General features: G+C 31.4%; 2 protein-coding genes and 1 long non-coding RNA gene across 5 annotated transcripts; 2 read left to right on the top strand and 1 right to left on the bottom strand.

Moving 5' to 3' along the window:
* Positions 1–277: 277 nt before the first annotated feature.
* Positions 278–949, top strand: RALFL33 (ralf-like 33). The gene has a single exon (XM_047299298.2). It carries the CDS (start codon positions 345–347, stop codon positions 723–725), a length of 381 nt encoding a protein of 126 aa, XP_047155254.1. The 5' UTR covers positions 278–344; the 3' UTR covers positions 726–949.
* A 4524-nt stretch (positions 950–5473) lies between these two features.
* LOC124827046 (putative histone-arginine methyltransferase 1.3) lies at positions 5474–11785 on the bottom strand. 3 transcript variants are annotated; one of them, XM_088105456.1, is made up of 15 exons: positions 11409–11785; positions 10922–10984; positions 10186–10288; positions 9565–9708; positions 9386–9489; positions 9176–9274; positions 9016–9085; positions 8742–8838; positions 8162–8216; positions 7580–7663; positions 7310–7387; positions 6781–6884; positions 6508–6680; positions 6272–6423; positions 5474–5725 (listed from the first exon to the last, which is right to left on the bottom strand). In XM_088105456.1, the coding sequence occupies exons 1-15, from the start codon at positions 11586–11588 to the stop codon at positions 5624–5626; spliced, it is 1608 nt and encodes a 535-aa protein (XP_087961582.1). In that variant the 5' UTR covers positions 11589–11785; the 3' UTR covers positions 5474–5623. The 3 variants fall into 3 exon arrangements, with proteins under 3 accessions (XP_087961582.1, XP_087961583.1, XP_087961584.1); XM_088105457.1 differs by having other exon boundaries at positions 5474–5704; XM_088105458.1 differs by having other exon boundaries at positions 5608–5747.
* Positions 11786–13912: 2127 nt separating this feature from the next.
* Positions 13913–15910, top strand: LOC148207073 (uncharacterized). The gene is made up of 3 exons (XR_015786955.1): positions 13913–14061; positions 14212–14284; positions 15703–15910. It is a non-coding gene; the product is annotated as an uncharacterized LOC148207073 (long non-coding RNA).
* The last annotated feature ends 1276 nt before the right edge of the window (positions 15911–17186 follow it).

Below are 17186 nucleotides of genomic sequence, written 5' to 3'. Positions count from 1 at the left end.
CTGGCTTAATATCTAATTCATTTTCTACTTACCTGTTTCTCGAATTCTTTTTTTTCACACAAACATTGACAACATTGTAACTATGTTTTGGATTGTCAAAAGTAAAAACCTGTGTTTTCGATTATGAAAAGTAAACAGCGATGTTGGAGAAGAATTATGGTGGGGTTTACGATAATGAGTGGGTGTGAAGCAACTACTACGAGTGGCAGAACTCGTAAATAAGATGCACATCTGAGGTCATTTTGGCGTTAACCTTTGCATATAAGCCGAGATAGGAGGCGCTCTTCATCCTGTGTTTTGCCAACTCATCTCACAAAACTCAAGTAACCAAATTCAAATCAACCATGGGAAGCTCCACGACCTTCCTCTGTACCTTCTTCCTCGCCTGTGCGATCCTCACCGTCCACGTCGCACAATCCTCGCCGTCCACTATGGACTTCACCGGCGACCTCGGCACCTTCTTCCTCCCTCTCAAGTCCGGTTGTCGCGGATCCGTCGCGGAGTGCGGCCTCCTCGTCGGCGAAGACGACGACGCCGAGTTTCTGATGGACTCCGAGACCAGCCGGCGCATTCTCGCGGGAAGGACCTACATAAGCTACGGTGCGCTGAGGAGGAACACCGTCCCTTGCTCGCGACGCGGCGCTTCCTATTACAATTGCCGGCCCGGCGCTCAGGCCAACCCCTACAGTCGCGGATGCAGTGCCATCACCCGATGCAGGCGTTGAGAAAAGGCTATTATTCTTCTCATTTTATTTTAATTTTTAATTTTTGTAATTGATGAAAATCATTGTTGTGATAATGTCAAGCTACCACATATATACAAGTAGAGAAGAGAAAGAGAAGTAGACATGAATAAAATCTAATCGCCGCCGTTTGTATCTGTATTGTAATTTAATTTAATCTTAGGTACACATATTATCATTATTAATTATTAATAGTGGTTGCGATTCGGATGTGTGAAAATTCTCATAATTATTCATATTTTTCTTTTTATCGTTCTTGTCAATTTCGTCGGTGGGTTCTGACAGTGAGTATGTGTTCCTTCTTGTCATGTGGGAAATGAAAGAGAGATTTAGGGGTGATTGATGGATTTGACAGACAGACATACATGGCAGTGTTTGGTTAAATGTTTTCTTTTGGTTTTGGAAAAAATAGAGAAATTGTTTCATGTAATAATGCGTTTTTTAATTAGAAATGAAAAATGTTGGTGTTTTTGGATTTTGGGATGAGAGGCTTGAGAGCGAAGGAGGGTGGCATCTGTCCCGTGCGCTGGCCCTCCGTGTTTCCTTTTTCTCTTTCCAGCACACGCTTTGATGAAATTGAGGAAAAAAAATAGTAGAAAAACTATGGCCATTTTATCACCAAAAAATGAAACCAAATAGGTCGCTTTCTCTCCTTTCCCTCTAAAGAAGAAGAACATGAAAAATGGCCAAATACGTTGGATGCCCATATTTCTTTGTCGGTTAAAGTACTCGAGATCGTTGCTATTCTTATGTGAGAGTAATTTGTTTATGAGGAAAAAAGTAAGACTTGGTTTTTGTAATCGAAAGTTGTTTTCCAGGCTCCGTGGCGCAGATAGCGCAGCTATCTATTTTCAACATTTATATTTTAATATCTGTAATTTTGACTCCCCATAAATAAATGTACTAATGGCATGGACGAACAATTACTCCTTTGGTTGAGTTAGTTATCAAATTTATTGTGGTCTTTATCGACCTTTGGTAACAAGGTGGTCATTTCATATAAACAGCCTTTGAAATTCTTAAAATATGTTTGGTTTCTTTTGGTTTCCATTGGAGGATGAACGATTTATCCTGGATTAAAGGCAGCCTCACATGACGTTTTAATATTATTATTATTATTATTATTATTATCTACATCAATTGAAATGGGTGAACGCGGTCCTATGATTATTATGATGGCATTGGCATCTTGGTTACCTTTTCTGTGTGACAACTAAATACACCTCACAAACCTTGTCCCATTATCTTGTGTACAACTATGATTTTGTCCCGGACCACCACCCATTTCAGAATCAGAGCCCAAACCCCAAACCCTAAAATGCTCTTCTTCTACGTCTTTCTACTTTCAAACTTTCACAGTTATTACATTATTTAATGCCTATAAGTTTCTCAACCATGCACTTCTCAACGTCATTTTGTACAATTTGAATTCTTTTCTTGATTTTTCTGTGCTTTTTTTATGCTGTGCCTCCAAAAATACACTGATAACACTAATTTTAATGTTTTAAAATATATTAAAAAAGTTTAAAATACCAATATCATCAGGGTATTATTAATGTTCAACAGAAAAAAAAAACAGCAGCAACAAGTATGAACTCCATTTTGCACGCACCAATGCCCAATCACTCAAGCAACTCTGCTAAGCTGTCAAATACTATCTCATGGCAGAAAAATGATTTTAAGTTTTTAATATTTTAGAATGAGTAACGATATTTTGACAACATTTTTTATAATATTTTAATATTATTTACGTGTTATTTTATGATTGGTCTAAAATTACTTTAGGATCAATAATAATAATCATAAACACTAACATGAGTCAATCTGACATCTAAATAATATTAAAATATTGTTAAAATATCGTTATTCTTTTAAAACTGATTAGATAATCAGTTAATCAGTTTTTAGTAAATATTTTTTAAAGGCCAGTGATGTTTTCTACGAGTGTTGACATACAATACAGCTATTAAATTTTTCGTATGATATTTTCTTTTTCAGAGGAATTCTTTTTGAAGAAAATCAAATAATTAGAATGTGTATTTTATATATTTTTTCCTGATCTCGTCTCTGAAAAGCTGATGCTTGGTTTAAAATGAAAGAGTGTCTTGCATAAATGCCACCATATTAAAGAGAATTATTAATCGTCTCACATAAATATGTTTCCCATCAATCATTTTCTGTATTAATTCTCCTCTTTCTTCGCATTAATATAAAATTAAATTGATTTAAGTGTTGTAAAGTACTCTAACGTTATTTGTAGCTGATATAAGATACCCTAATAAATAGTAATTAAATTTTGGCCTTTTGCTTTAATTTCTTGATAGGGAAAGTTTCTTGTAAATAATTACTTATTTCCTCCAAATCAAAGAAAAGACACGCGTCTCTTCTTTTAACAGAGAAGGAAAGTTAACATTTACATAATAACATTAAAAATATCATAAACTTAAACAAAATATTTTAAACAGAAGATAAAGATTGTTAATTTGTAGTACAATTTTTTTGTAATACCCATCTATGAAAAATAAAATGGTGAAAACTTGTTCCTCTCCTATTATTATATAAAATAGACACCTATCTCCCTTAGTTATTATTATTTTTAATTATATAGTATTGCATATAAGTGGTTCAATTATTTTAAGAATAAACAAAAAATAGTAATTCTTTAAATATGTTATAAATGTTTATTTAAGTACACATGAGTTTCTAAAATATAGAAATAAAGTTTAGCAATAATAAACATGATCATAAAAAAAAGAGAAATTAATTTTAATATTTACTTCATCTTGTATAGTGAAATATAGACGTAACAATGTATTGTTATTGTATAAATGTAAGACATGCATACACAAAAAAGTTATAATAGGAACATTTGTATGTAAGAATATAGGAATCTCCAATAACATATCAATGAAATAGCGTAATTTATGATATTCAACTCTTTCCAAAAACATATATTAAGTTAACTACCCATCACAACACCTTTAATAGAATCGACCTCAATTTTTTTTTATCTCATAATGGTTCTTTGCATATGTTATAACAATTCTTGATAAAAAAACCTCTTTAACTTCTCACCACTTGATGTCCTTTTCATAAAGAGATATGTGCTTAATACTACAATCTTTGGAGCCATAACACTATCCCAACTATTCCCTGCCAAACATTCATAAAAGACCGACACATGCTTAATACTTTTTATTTTATTTTTTATATTCCCCTACCTTTCGTCGGCTTATGGGCCTCCCAGTCCAACCCAACTAAAACTTAAAAAAAGAAAAATATATTATATATACATAAAGGGGTTTACTAACTCTTAAAATATATCAAATTTTAGTTGAAAAAATATCATCATATATTATGAATTATAAATTTTAAAGTTAAAAATATTTGAATAATTACTAATTTTTATTTTATTTTTTTATTTTAAATTAAAATTAAAAATTATTAAAATACTCCTTTATTTAAAGTATATTTTTTTCGTAAATAGAGATTTTTTTGTCAACTAAAATTTGATACATTTAAGAGTTACATAAGTTAACAAAACCATATATATATATATATATATATATATATATATATATATTATAGAACGTGTATTTTATATAAATTTTGTTTCATTTAAGTTTTTTTTAATTATTTTGTTAATTTATTAGATTGCTTTTTTCACAAATTATTTAATTAATAAAATGTGTTGATGATTTTAATTATTTATTTTCTTCATTTTTATTTTCACTTAATTTTAACTGTTTATATATTTTATTGGTTTATTCTTTTAATTTATATTAAAATAAAAATTAAAAAAAATAATAAAACAAAGACTACCAGAGAAAAGTTGTAAATAAATAAATAAATAAAAACTAACTTATAATTTTTCTAGATAAATAGCTACAATTTTTCTAAAATTGAAAAAGAATTAAAACTAATAAAAACTAAAATAATTTCTTCAAACGACTTTTTTATTAAAAAGTCCATATTTTGAAAGATAAATTTCTTTATTTAAGTCAAAGATCTGAAATATTGTTTGTATTTTTTCAAAATGTATGTGTTTCAAAGAATTCTTGAAAGTTATTGCATTAAAAATATCAGATGCAAACTGAACAATTATCACGGTATCGACTTGTGCATGGTGAGGTGCATCCGGAGTTTTGCAAATGATGCCAACTTAATTCATGTTGAAAGATTTCGGAAATAAGCAACTCAATGGTGTATGTTCCAAGATTTTTAAACTTCGTAGTAATTAAATTAAATTAAATGTGATGTTTTCTTCTTAAAGACTTTTTTCACTGTCTCGCCAAATAAATTATTAAATAATTAACACAAATTTGTTTTCAATACTTGAAGTTTAAAATTAACATTTTAATTTCTGCTGATAAAATAAACATTTTTAATTTCTAAACACATTTTTAAATTAAATTTTGCACATGGTAAAAAAACATTAAAACCGATTTAAAATTTAACAATCTGAATTAATTTAACTGAACAGATTAAAACAAATCACATTTCAATTTCAAAAACTTAATTTTAAAATTTCCAAAAGAAATCAATTTCCAATTAGAAATTATTATGCTGTAGAAAAATAAGATTTTACATCATGAGTGACATCTCTTAAAAATATTGATTAAAAGTTTTTTGATGAAATAAATTTTGTAAGATTGACTATGGAAGTAACACTTTAACTGAACCAGCTCGTTAAATTCCCTAGTTTGTGAGGCATGGCATGAGATTTGATAGATTTGTGAGGGTGACAATCACCCACAATAGATTGAACACAATGTAATTTACAGGCAAGGGAAATGTCTAAATACAGACAAATGGCCCCAACATGTTACATCATGGCAAACTCATGTTACAAATAGAAATTTGGGTTAGGATTTGTCAAGTCAAATATTCTGCATCAGTGGATCAATCTGGACACATGAATTAGGCGAAGGCTGTTGTACAAATTCAGGTTCATCTAAATCCTGAGATTGAATATGTATATCCTGTCATTTGAAGTCAGGGTGACTGATACAACATAAACAATAAAACAAAGTACATCAAAAATAAAAGACGTGGTCGAGATTAGATTTCGTTAAATCATTAATACAATTAATCCAACAGCTAGCTCTCAGGGAGTCAGGATTCAGTCACATTTTCTTTAGTTGGCAAATTCCATTTTGCACTAACAAATAAATTTGAAGTTGAGAAACTAATCAATGTAAAGGAGTCAGACTCAAGATTGATTAATTGCCTGTAAGCCTATTACTATAATTTTAATCCCAGGGAACAGTTGTTGGATTTCTAGGTCAGTTCTCATTAATATTAATAAATACTTGAGAGATTAGTCTCGTGGTAATGTCTATGGGAATACTTTAGTCAAAGACTGAAAATATACTACTTGTTAAGGTTTTCCCACTTCTTCACTCTTCCTGTATTTCCCCCTAAATTTAATATAACAAATTCTACAGACATGTTAAAAAAAATCTAGCATCAATTTGTTTTCTGAATTTTAACTCACTGAGTATGGGAAGAGATTGTAAATTCCATACCTGCGTTGATATAAGTGGTTGAGATTGTTGATCTTGAGCTAATGCATAAGCCTGTGGTTGAGACATTCTATAATAGGGTTCTTTCAGATCAAGTTTACAGGAAGATGTTTGGAGAATTCCCCCTTGTTCAGCACCAGGACCCCACATTTTAGCTAAATGCAAATTGAAATTTGGTCAATTAACATGATGGTGCAGGTATATCAAACAATAAGGAAAAGAAGCAGACTAGTACCAACCTGACAATGTTAAATAAATTGTATAACTCTGTGCATTGTGGGCAATCAAGTGAAGCCTGCCAGTAATTTCTTGTCCAGCCATGACGTATATTGGCTGTGAGAGAACACAACGTAACTGGTACCAATGGGTTGTCGGTGACCCAGGAGCAGTGGTAAGCCACCTTTGCACAGTACTGTTGATTTGCATATATTTTAAGGAAAACTCAACAGATCAGAACAATAACCAAAGCATCTAAATAAATGCAGGCTAGACAAATAAAGAGGAACATGTACCTTCCATTGAACAGCACATCAAACCAACAAGCTAAGCCATGAACTCTGGTGCCCACAGAGGCTATGAATCTCAGAGGAATATCAATTTCATACAGTTCTTCCTCCTACAATATAAAAAGTGATCTGGTCAGTGGTAAAAAATTCGTAGTCAACTTTACTGCAAGCATTGAAAGAATACAATAATAACAGAATGAACACAATTAAGTCCCACGTGAACAGTATACTACTTATAAAAAACAATGATTCATAACCAGAAGAATGCATGCCTTTTTGTAGTTTCATAGAATTTCTTCTTCCATAAAGTAACTCGTGAAACAATTAGATGAGAAGCCCGGGACTTTATTTAAAATAGGTTTCAATATGGAAGCATGTTTGCCTTAAAAATAAATCAATTACATGAAAAACTGAATGCAATCGAAATAAATCAGCTTGTTTGATCTGCGACACCAAATTACCAGAACGAACAGGACCCTAAGGAAATGAGACAGTCTCAACGAAATGAACTGTAAACAAAAAAAAATCTTCGTACCTTTATTTTGGTGAAGTCTATCACATGGGATATTGAAGGAGCTATTAACAGTCTTGGATCAAAAGCATCCACCACAGGCTTTATGTAGGAAAAGATTCCATCATTAGTGATAAAAAACCTCCAATAACAAACAATTTATGGCAACAAAACAAATATACAGTACATTAGTAATACTAAATACTAAGAATGGAAGATAATATCACATTTAACCTTTCTCTGTTCATGAGGAACCTCCCCAAACAAATTGGTAAATTTCAGAAAACATATTACCTGAGAAAAGTATCCTTGAAATGCAGTCCCATGCAGGGGTGTTAAATCAACACCATAATAGTTCTGTTGCTGCCAAAACAGTGCCTGAAAAAAAAAACAGTTAAAAAGAAGTGTACACAGGGACACGAAAAGGAACAGTCAGAAAGCAGCAATTTTTCACTGAGCGATAATCACTACGATGCCTTAACACCAGAGGCAATTCTAAACAAAATATGAAATCAGAAAAGCTTTTGATAGATTGTACAAAGCATAATAAGTTGCTGCTTTTTTTGCTAATCTCTTTTTAGTGTCAGGCTGAATATCATTGAAATCCATTTCACTGGACAACTGAAGCAAACCTCAGTAAGAGACACTCCAGACTGGCTTCTTCGTAATCCAGTAAATATACTCTTTTACAAAGATTAGCCTCTTCCATTACATTGATGCCAATTCCATATGGAAAGAAAACTCTCCAAAGGTGTATAAATTATGCATTATAATTTCAAGAAACAACTAATGAACACACACTTCTTCATGTATTAGCTACAGAACAAACGCAGACTCTCATCTACACATATAAACAAAGTCACGTTGTTTACACACCTTATTAGCAATTTCTATAAACAAATATTCATCAGTGAAAGGTGCCATGTGAATCCTACGTCAAAAAATAAATTCAAGGTTAGGAGAAGACAATATAATAATAAGATGATTATAAATAAAAGGCCTGTTTGTATTTTAAGGAAAAATGGTCCTATTTTAACACATGTTTGGATAATTTTATGATAAGTTTAAAACAATCTACAACAATGAAAGTTAACTCAGGTAGAAATTAAAAAGTCTGCTTCACTGATATTACTATGAATAGCTTAAGAAATTAAAGTTTAATCACAGGAATTTTTTCACTCAAGCATCAAATAAAATGTAAGCATAGAACCCGAATGAAACATTTTTTAAACACCCTGTACCTCATATTATTGTGAACTATTGTTGAAATAGCAATAGATACCATTTATAAAATTTGTTAACATGTCACTAGTCTTGGGATATAAAAAAATTTAATTAGAAATGACACATTGAAGAAGCAAAAAATTAGTTGCCGATAACTTGCCTTACTAAAATCTCATTTACTATTGTTACATGCTGGAAGTTCCAAGAAAGACAGAGAAGGGTGCTAGTTTACCTTCCCAGAGCTGGAAACATTTTTCCCGTAGGAACAAGAAACCTATCTCTGGCAATGACATAAGACTCCAACATTCTTTCATTGATTAACAAGGTTCCTGCATAACAAAAATAAGTTCCAACCAAAAAAAGAATGAAATTTCATGCCATGCTACAACTTCACTCTCCACTACAGACCGCAAAAACAAAACATATTTGACAGTTATATATAATGTATACATTGAAAATCAGCATTATTTTCAAGTTTTCTGGAAGGAAGTACAACACGAACTTACCCATGGGCTCAGATATCAGAATATCTGCTTTCTCTGGCAATTCAACATCCTCAACTTTGCCTTTGATCACCTATATATAATTATTAAATAGAATAACACCATTAGTAATGAATACGTAATAAATAACAAATATAGCAAAAACCCATGAAAGAGATCTCACTGTAATTCGTTGAGCTAGCATTGGATTTCCAGCTATAAGTTTCCGTGCATATTCTGCCATTTCAGATGCTTCCACAGCATAAACATGTTTTGCACCAGCCTAAAAATGAATGTTAGAACCACAAGAACTTGACAAAGCTCTGATTGTAGGAGGAAAGGAAACATTGAAAATTCATTAAATTATAAGACCCAAGTAATGTGATGAGCTTACCTGAGCAGCAAATAGTGATAAAATACCACTACCAGCACCCACATCAACTACAACACGACCAGCGAAATCAGACCGGTTCTCAATAACAGCAGCATGATAGGTTCCTGGAAACAGTAATTAATGTCATATAAGTAGAATTCAAACAAAATGGGGATCACATTAATATAAAAAGGTATTACCTGTCCGCACATAGTCCTGTAACATATTTTGCTGATGCAGAAGTTGTCCATAGTAATGAAAATACATTTTGGCAGATGATGACTCTATTTTCTCATCAAATTTGCTTTTAGAAGTTATATTTGATTGATTTCGCCCATTTGTTCCTGCATTGAAAAAATAAACATAAAGTTAAACAATATCATAATTTACAGAAAATAACCTTATGAGAATAAAATAAAGTACGATCAAAGGGCATCTATGAGAATGACCAATGTTTAAAATGAAAAAATCTATAATCAACAGAGAAATAATCAGTGCATGAAAAAAGAAAATTTGTTTAGACAGCAGCAGACAAGTTACAAATATGATGAAGGAAAAAAGTTTTAAGATAATAAAATAAAACATTAAAAATAAAGGCTTGACCCTCTACAATCCATGTTTTACGGGTCTAATGACTAATATGCAGTTAGTGCATAAGTATTACACATTTACTCTGACCACACACTTGACCTAAAGCAATTAAATAACAATAATTATAAAAACAATAAATGCAAACACAAAAACACCGTTGCTGGTGGAATAGTGCTATATGACAAAAGACCATTCCACAGCAAGTATTACATAAATGTTCAAAGCAGCACCTTGAGCATTGATTTCCTTCTTCCATTGTTGGACTACACAATGGAAGGCTTCACTCTCCTCCTCGTTTTTAAACTGGATATTGACTCCCCTGGAATAAGATGCCTGTTTCAAAAATAGCACAGTTAGAATGCATGAGCATTTATAAACAAACCAACAAATTATGTAACGGCTGTTAAACTAGAGATTTTATGCGAACTTATGAAGCATTCCTACACTCTACTCCTAGTGACTAGTAAATTTGTTAGTGATATAAAAAACTATTAATGACGTATATGCTTAAAAAAATATCCTTAACACTAATAAAACAAAATAGCAAAACAAATCATACTAAAAGAGTGAGATAGCACATTAGTGTGAAATAATATCAAACTACAAATGACCAAAGAAGTTCCTAAAGTGAAAACTTATAAAAAAGTATTTTCTTCAAATCTTTTGAGCCCCAATTAAAACTCTGACATTATTGCTCGATGCAGAGTAAAAACTACAGTAGATCTCAACCTCGTTGACTAACTTCTCCGTTCAAAATGTTTATGCAAGTTTACCAGGAAAAAAACATTGATAATTAGTTAAATTTCTTTGTCAACAAATAATTGTAGGACTCTAAAACATAACACAAGAGTTTGACAACCATGAAAATGTACTGCATTTAACATTCATTATTTATGGTAAACAACAACCACATTGTAATTTTACGATCCCAATCCAACACAATTTTACAATGATTCTGCTCAGTACCTTTTTACCGGCATCAGGTCCTTCCACCACGCAAACGGAGTGAACAGAACTCAGCCTGAATAACTGTGAGAATAAACCACAAATTAACAATAAATAATCAAGAGAGATCCTAATGAATATTGTCATTTCATTTATTGAATCCTTAGCTATTCGCTCATTCAGGGAACAAAGAAAACACGGCATTAAAATTCAAAGAAAACAAGAAAAGCACAAGAATAAAAAAAAGATTAATCCTGCTGCCGAATGAATAAGATAAAACACAACACGGTAGCACAACATGGTATTACGGCTAAAAATAATCATGTTTTATTCTTGCACTATCTAGGCAAAAATCATTTTTTTATTCTTGCACTATCTAGGCGAAGAAGCAGAAGGTGAAAAAGAACTGTTACTGCTGAAAAAAATGTTTTATTCTTGCACTGTCTAGGCAAAAATCATGTTTTATTCTTGCACTATCTAAGCTAAGAAGCAGAAGGTGAAAAAGAACCTGAACAGTTCGAGGATCGATATTGAGTGGAATCTGATGAGATTGCTGATGAATTTGGAGACCGTCAGAGTCGAAGCGAGCGGTTCCCGGCAAAGCGGAAGGAGGAAGGGCAGATAAGTCGGAAACTGATGCTAAAGTGAACTCTCGCTGCTTCCATTTTTTCTCTGAGGAATCCTCCATTTTCTTCTTCTCCTCCTTTCTTCACCTTGTTACAATCCACTTTCTCTTATTTTGATTTCTTTCAAACCCAAAAGAATTACACACATGAACAATAATAGCTTTGAAACAGTATGAGAGTGTAATTATTATAGATGAAATCCAAACAGAACTAGGGTTTGGGGTTCGAAAAATGAAGAGCCGCCAAAGGAAGTGAGGGTTTGTTTCTTTAATACTTAAATGTCTCACTGTGTCTATTTTAATTATTATTATTCTGTCTGGGGGTTTATTTTATTTTTAATTACATTGATTACCTGATTTTATTATTCACAGTTCTTAATTACTTTCTTATATTACAGTATTTTTGGTAAAGGTTATGAAAGTGTTTTATTCCTTGGTTAATTATTTTTCTTATAATCTCTTCTTTAAATTTGTTCTATTTAGTTTTTTTCTTAAGTTATGAAATTAGTCTTCTGTGATTGAAGTTAGCTTTTATTTTTTATATATAACAAATGGCAAGACATAGTGTGTGGAGGTCAACAAGATACTTCATTCACAAACACGGTTATGTTTTCAAGGTTAGTAAAGACACATGTATTATTTTGTTGGAAAATGATACTTGAACAACCATTTTTGACAACATTTAGACACGCGCACACGTGTCAAAATCTGAGTGGTCCAGTTGGAAAAATTAAATAAAAATGGACCACTCAGATTTTGACACGTGTGCGCGTGTCTAAATGTTGTCAAAAATGGTTGTTCAAGTGTCATTTTCCTATTTTGTTATGTTCACAAGATATTAAGATAGTTTTATAAAACATTTCTCGAGAACTTAAATAATTGGATAAAAAGTTTAGATAACTTGTAAAATGTATGGAAAACTATATAACTCAATAAAAAATAAGAATTCGTGTAATTTGGTGGAAAGTTTAGATAACTCGATAAAATGCGTTGATAACTCAGATAATTCATATAGTATATTGTCGAGTTATATAAACTTTTCAATGAGCTATATAAACTCTTTATGCACTTTAGTGAAGTATCTAGACTTTTAGTGAGTTATTAAGTTTTTTTTATGTATTATACGGAGTTATCTAAACTTTCTATTAAGTATATTAATTCTACATGCACTTTATTAAATTATATACACTTCTTATAAAATTATTTGAGTTTTCATGTATTTTACTATGCTATCTTGCCAAACTTGAATGTTTGGATTGCATGCATAACATATTCTATTTGTCATGGAAGTATATTGTTGATCCGAGATATTTTAAGCAATGACATGCCGTTTGTCATTTAAAAAAATTATTAACGTTGGTCATGAAAATAACTAAATGTATAAATTTTTAAAATGAAATAAACTTAAATAAAATAAAATTAAAGTAAAAAACAAAAACAAAAATGTACTTAGTAGTTTAAGAATAAAAACATCATTAACCCTTACTTTTATTTTAGTAATTTTTTTGAGTAATGTAAAATTAATAACCTTCCCATAATATTTAAATTACAGTATTAAGTTATCACGCATTTAGTAAATAAAAAGCAAATAACAATAAAGAAAGGACACTGACTGGTATAGTTACAGATAAATGTTATTCTATGATTTTCTTTTCTACATCACATGCCATTGCTTTACTTTTTTTTTTCTTGTTTCTTTATTGTCTGACAGTGTTAGTGTCTGATAATAATATCTGATGTTTCAGAAGAAACGAGATTTTCCCTATTTGGCAATGACGACTGCCTTCATTCGGGTGGGGCTATGAAACTGTCTAGGCCCTCAAGTTCAGAAAATTTACGGTTTTCTTTTGAATAAATAAGGAAAAACAATTTTTATTTAATAACAAAATTATAATATTTACTCTTTAACGTGTAAATTATTGTTTGTTTAATATTATTGTGTTTCCAATGTTTCAAATCTGGATCCGACAACATGAAATTATTCTTCATTTTTTACTTTTGGCTTTTTGCTTTTTTTTTCCAAAGAAGTAAGTAGTTTTTATCCTTATTTATATGCGTGTAAATTAAATTAGGTTGTATATGATTTAATATTTCAATGTTTTTATTTTTAATTTTTAAAGTTAGTCCTCTACAAAATTAATTCATTATATTTTTTTTAGTAATTTCAAAAAAATCTATAAAAATTAATTCTAAAAAGTTTTATAAGTTTTTTTATTCAATAATTTTAATTGAATGAAAATATATAAGATATTCTGTGAGGGCCTGTAAATTTAACAAAGGGCCTTTGGGCCTTATGTGGGGCAGTCAGGCCCATCAGACTAAGGCCAACTTGACCTTAGGAGGGGCTCTTCAGAACACATTCTCTTCCTTGAACCTCATTTCTTTTCTCTCTCTAAACTCTTGTGCCCTAAAGCTCTCTCTGCCTTCTCTCTAGATTTCCAACTCTCTGAACCGTAAGAATTCGAGATAGGCACTGCTCAAGCGTTCGCGGCGTAGGGAGCTTCATTTCTACCGAACGTTTTCTCCGTTCCGACCGGTAATTCGTTTTTCCCTTTTTCATTCATTGTCTTTAAGCCTAGGGCATGCAACGTTACTAATTGCATGTCACTAGTGAAGTTTCCTTTTCATACTCTCTGTCAAATCAAACTCTAAGAGCTGTTAATGTCACCACTTGGGTGGTTTATAGGGTGTGGTGGAATTTTCGTGGTGTGAGACACTATAAAGGAGCGTTCCTGTGAGCTTGGTAGTTCAACTCCGAGGTAAGGGGAGTTAGATCCTTTTTTATAGGTTGAAATTGTAGTTTTGATATTTACTGTATGAACTTTATGCTAGAAAGTTGTGATTGTGTATGTGGTTGGGCTGAGATGATATTTGAGATTGGTATGTTGATGTATGTATTCTGTTGGAGGGGTGATCAAGAAGTGGAAAGTAAAGAAAGTATACACTGTTTTGAACAAGCTGGTAGAGTTTTGAACAAGCTGGTAGAGTTTTGAACAAGCTGGTAGAGTTTTGGGTCACTTTCAGAGGAAGTGAGGTAGTGATTTTGGGAAGTAAGGATTTTGAGTACATTTGGGCTGTTGGGATATCTTAGGTAAGTCATTTGTGACTTGTTAGAGTCATCAAACTGATCAAAACAGGTGCAAAATGGTTGCTGTCAACTGGTATGGGGCTGGACGACTTCTGGTTCGCGCCCGGCGCCCCCTGGTGGCGCCCAGGCGCGAGAGTCCCGCAAAAAGTCGCGCCCCGCGCCCCTACTGTGGCGCCTGGGCGCGAGGTATTGGCAGAAAATTGTTTTGTCTTTGTTTTTGATAGTTTTTGGGGTTTCGGATGTCCGTTTTGGACGTTTCTTAAGTCGTTTTGGAGGTTTTGAACCCTTCCGGAACTGTTGGTGATGGTTTCAAAGCCATTTTCTTTGTCTAAGTATGAGTTACAGGGTTATGAGTTGTTTAGTGATTCTCTTGGGATTGTTATTGTCTGGTAATGTGTATTGGATTGATTAATGTTGTTTGCTTAACAGATTGTCATGTATGAGGAATGTTTGGAATGCCTAGTATGATATGATTTATGTGGGAAGTATGTGAATGTATGATTAATGTTGTTTACTTAACAAATTGTCATGTACATTATGTATGAGGTATGGGTGGTTGGAAAGAACATGGTTGTGAACTATAATGATGTATGTGAGTATGAATTGGACATCTTAGGGAGAGATGACCGAAAGTGATTGTGTGGGGTGTTGTTGTTGTTCTGTATAACTGTAGGGAGCTTTGAACTGGTATGTCTATCCCTACACTCAAAGCATTGTTCATGCTCAAATAGAGAAGAACAGTGTAAGTGGTGAGAGTAGAGGGAGGTCCTCGTCTATAGTCTTAGAGTTTAGACATAGACAGATTGGGGGATTTACCTTGCATAGTGTTGGGGAGTGCCAGCTGAACTACGCAAGTGCAAAAACGACCAATAGTTCGACAGTTATACTAATCCGGATGAGTCGCGTGAGTGTTTGAGTCATGGTTTAAAGTGTTATGTATTAACTGTTTTATATGTACTAAACATGATGATTATTAATTGAGTGAACAGTATGATTATTGCCTGTTTATCTAGCTCACCCTTGCTTATTTGTTGTGTGTTGCTTTTGTATGTTTTTCTTTGCAATGATCATCCACTTGGATGGGAGCAGATGTTGTTGAGGAAATACCTCTGGAGCAAGAGCTGGAGGAGAATGATGCTGCTGCACAGTCTACTTAGGATTTAGATATTTAAACCTTTGGATATTAAATACTCTAAACTATCTAAGTTTAAAACTCAGTATTATATTTTGGATGACTGTAATTTCGTATTCAATTGCAAGTCATACTCTAACTGATCTCTTTATTGGGAATATTGACTCCTAAATTATATGATGTGGTTACTATATTTTGGGATGCCACATATTTCATGATTCTTATTGTTCCAACCTACATATAATTATTGCTCTAACCTACATATAATTATAAAAGAAAACAACTTAATTGAATCTATCCTAAAGTTTTCTTAATTAATTGTTTTCTCTTCTCTTATTTATCTTAATTGACTTATTAATGATATAAAAATGATAAGGATAGGAAGAATTTCTTTTTAAAGACATGTTTATTTCTCTATTTTAAAAAAAGGTAACTCTTGTTTCATCTTTTTAAGCATAACCTCTTTTATTTTTCACGATACTCTATCAATTTTAATAAAATATTAAAATGTCATTTGAAAATAAAAAATAATAATTTTAATATCTTATAATTTTAATATATTTATATTTTAATAATTATAATATTATAATTTTTATATCAAAATTATTCTTTAAATTACATATGAACACAATATTAAATTAATATAATTTAACATTATCACCTTATAAGGAAATATAAAAATTATTCCATTGTTACGGAAATTATCTCATTGTTTGTGGAATAAATTATGAATTTTATTTCTTCCAAATAATAAGATTGGTGTGAGACTTTCATTTTTTTTTTAAATTACATGGATAATTGTACATTTATAAAAAAAAGACTAATTTTTGTATGTTCTTTTAAGAATAATTATGTCAAATGAAAAGACTAAGAACATAAATTTTTAATCAAAGTATAGAAGAATTGAACCTTCACAAACATACCACATGCGAAAGGCAAAATGCAGATAAAATTGAAGAAGAATAAAGATACAAAAACCTCAAGATCGATCATTGAACTGTTCTATTGATCTAATTACTGAAATGTAGACACTTCAAATCCTATTACTGAAACAATTTGTACTGAATCATTCAAGAGTGTTATTATTTGGTAATATTTACTTTTATGTTGTTTTATGTGCTACTCACAATTGATCACTACTTTCAATTGATCACAAATGTTCAAGTTTAAAAACATTGATTTGTTCTATAAAAACAAGATTATGTTTAAGGTTAGTTAATTGAAAATATTTAATATAAAATAACAAAAGAAAAACAAGTGACATACGAGTGATAGAATTGAGATTTTTCATATTCTATTATTTTTTAAATTTGAAATTTTACAATGTTAGCTTTTATGTAATTAAAAATGTTTTCTGATTCCTTTTATCTGTCTCAGCTAAAACATTTTAAATTTACATAACTATTTATCTAAACAATATATTCTATAACAAATTATTTTA

Source organism: Vigna umbellata, chromosome 1 (genome assembly GCF_029865625.1).
Source record: "Vigna umbellata cultivar VRB3 chromosome 1, Vumbellata_1.0, whole genome shotgun sequence".
Lineage (NCBI taxonomy): Eukaryota > Viridiplantae > Streptophyta > Magnoliopsida > Fabales > Fabaceae > Vigna > Vigna umbellata.
This window is presented reverse-complemented; position numbering and strand designations above follow the sequence as displayed.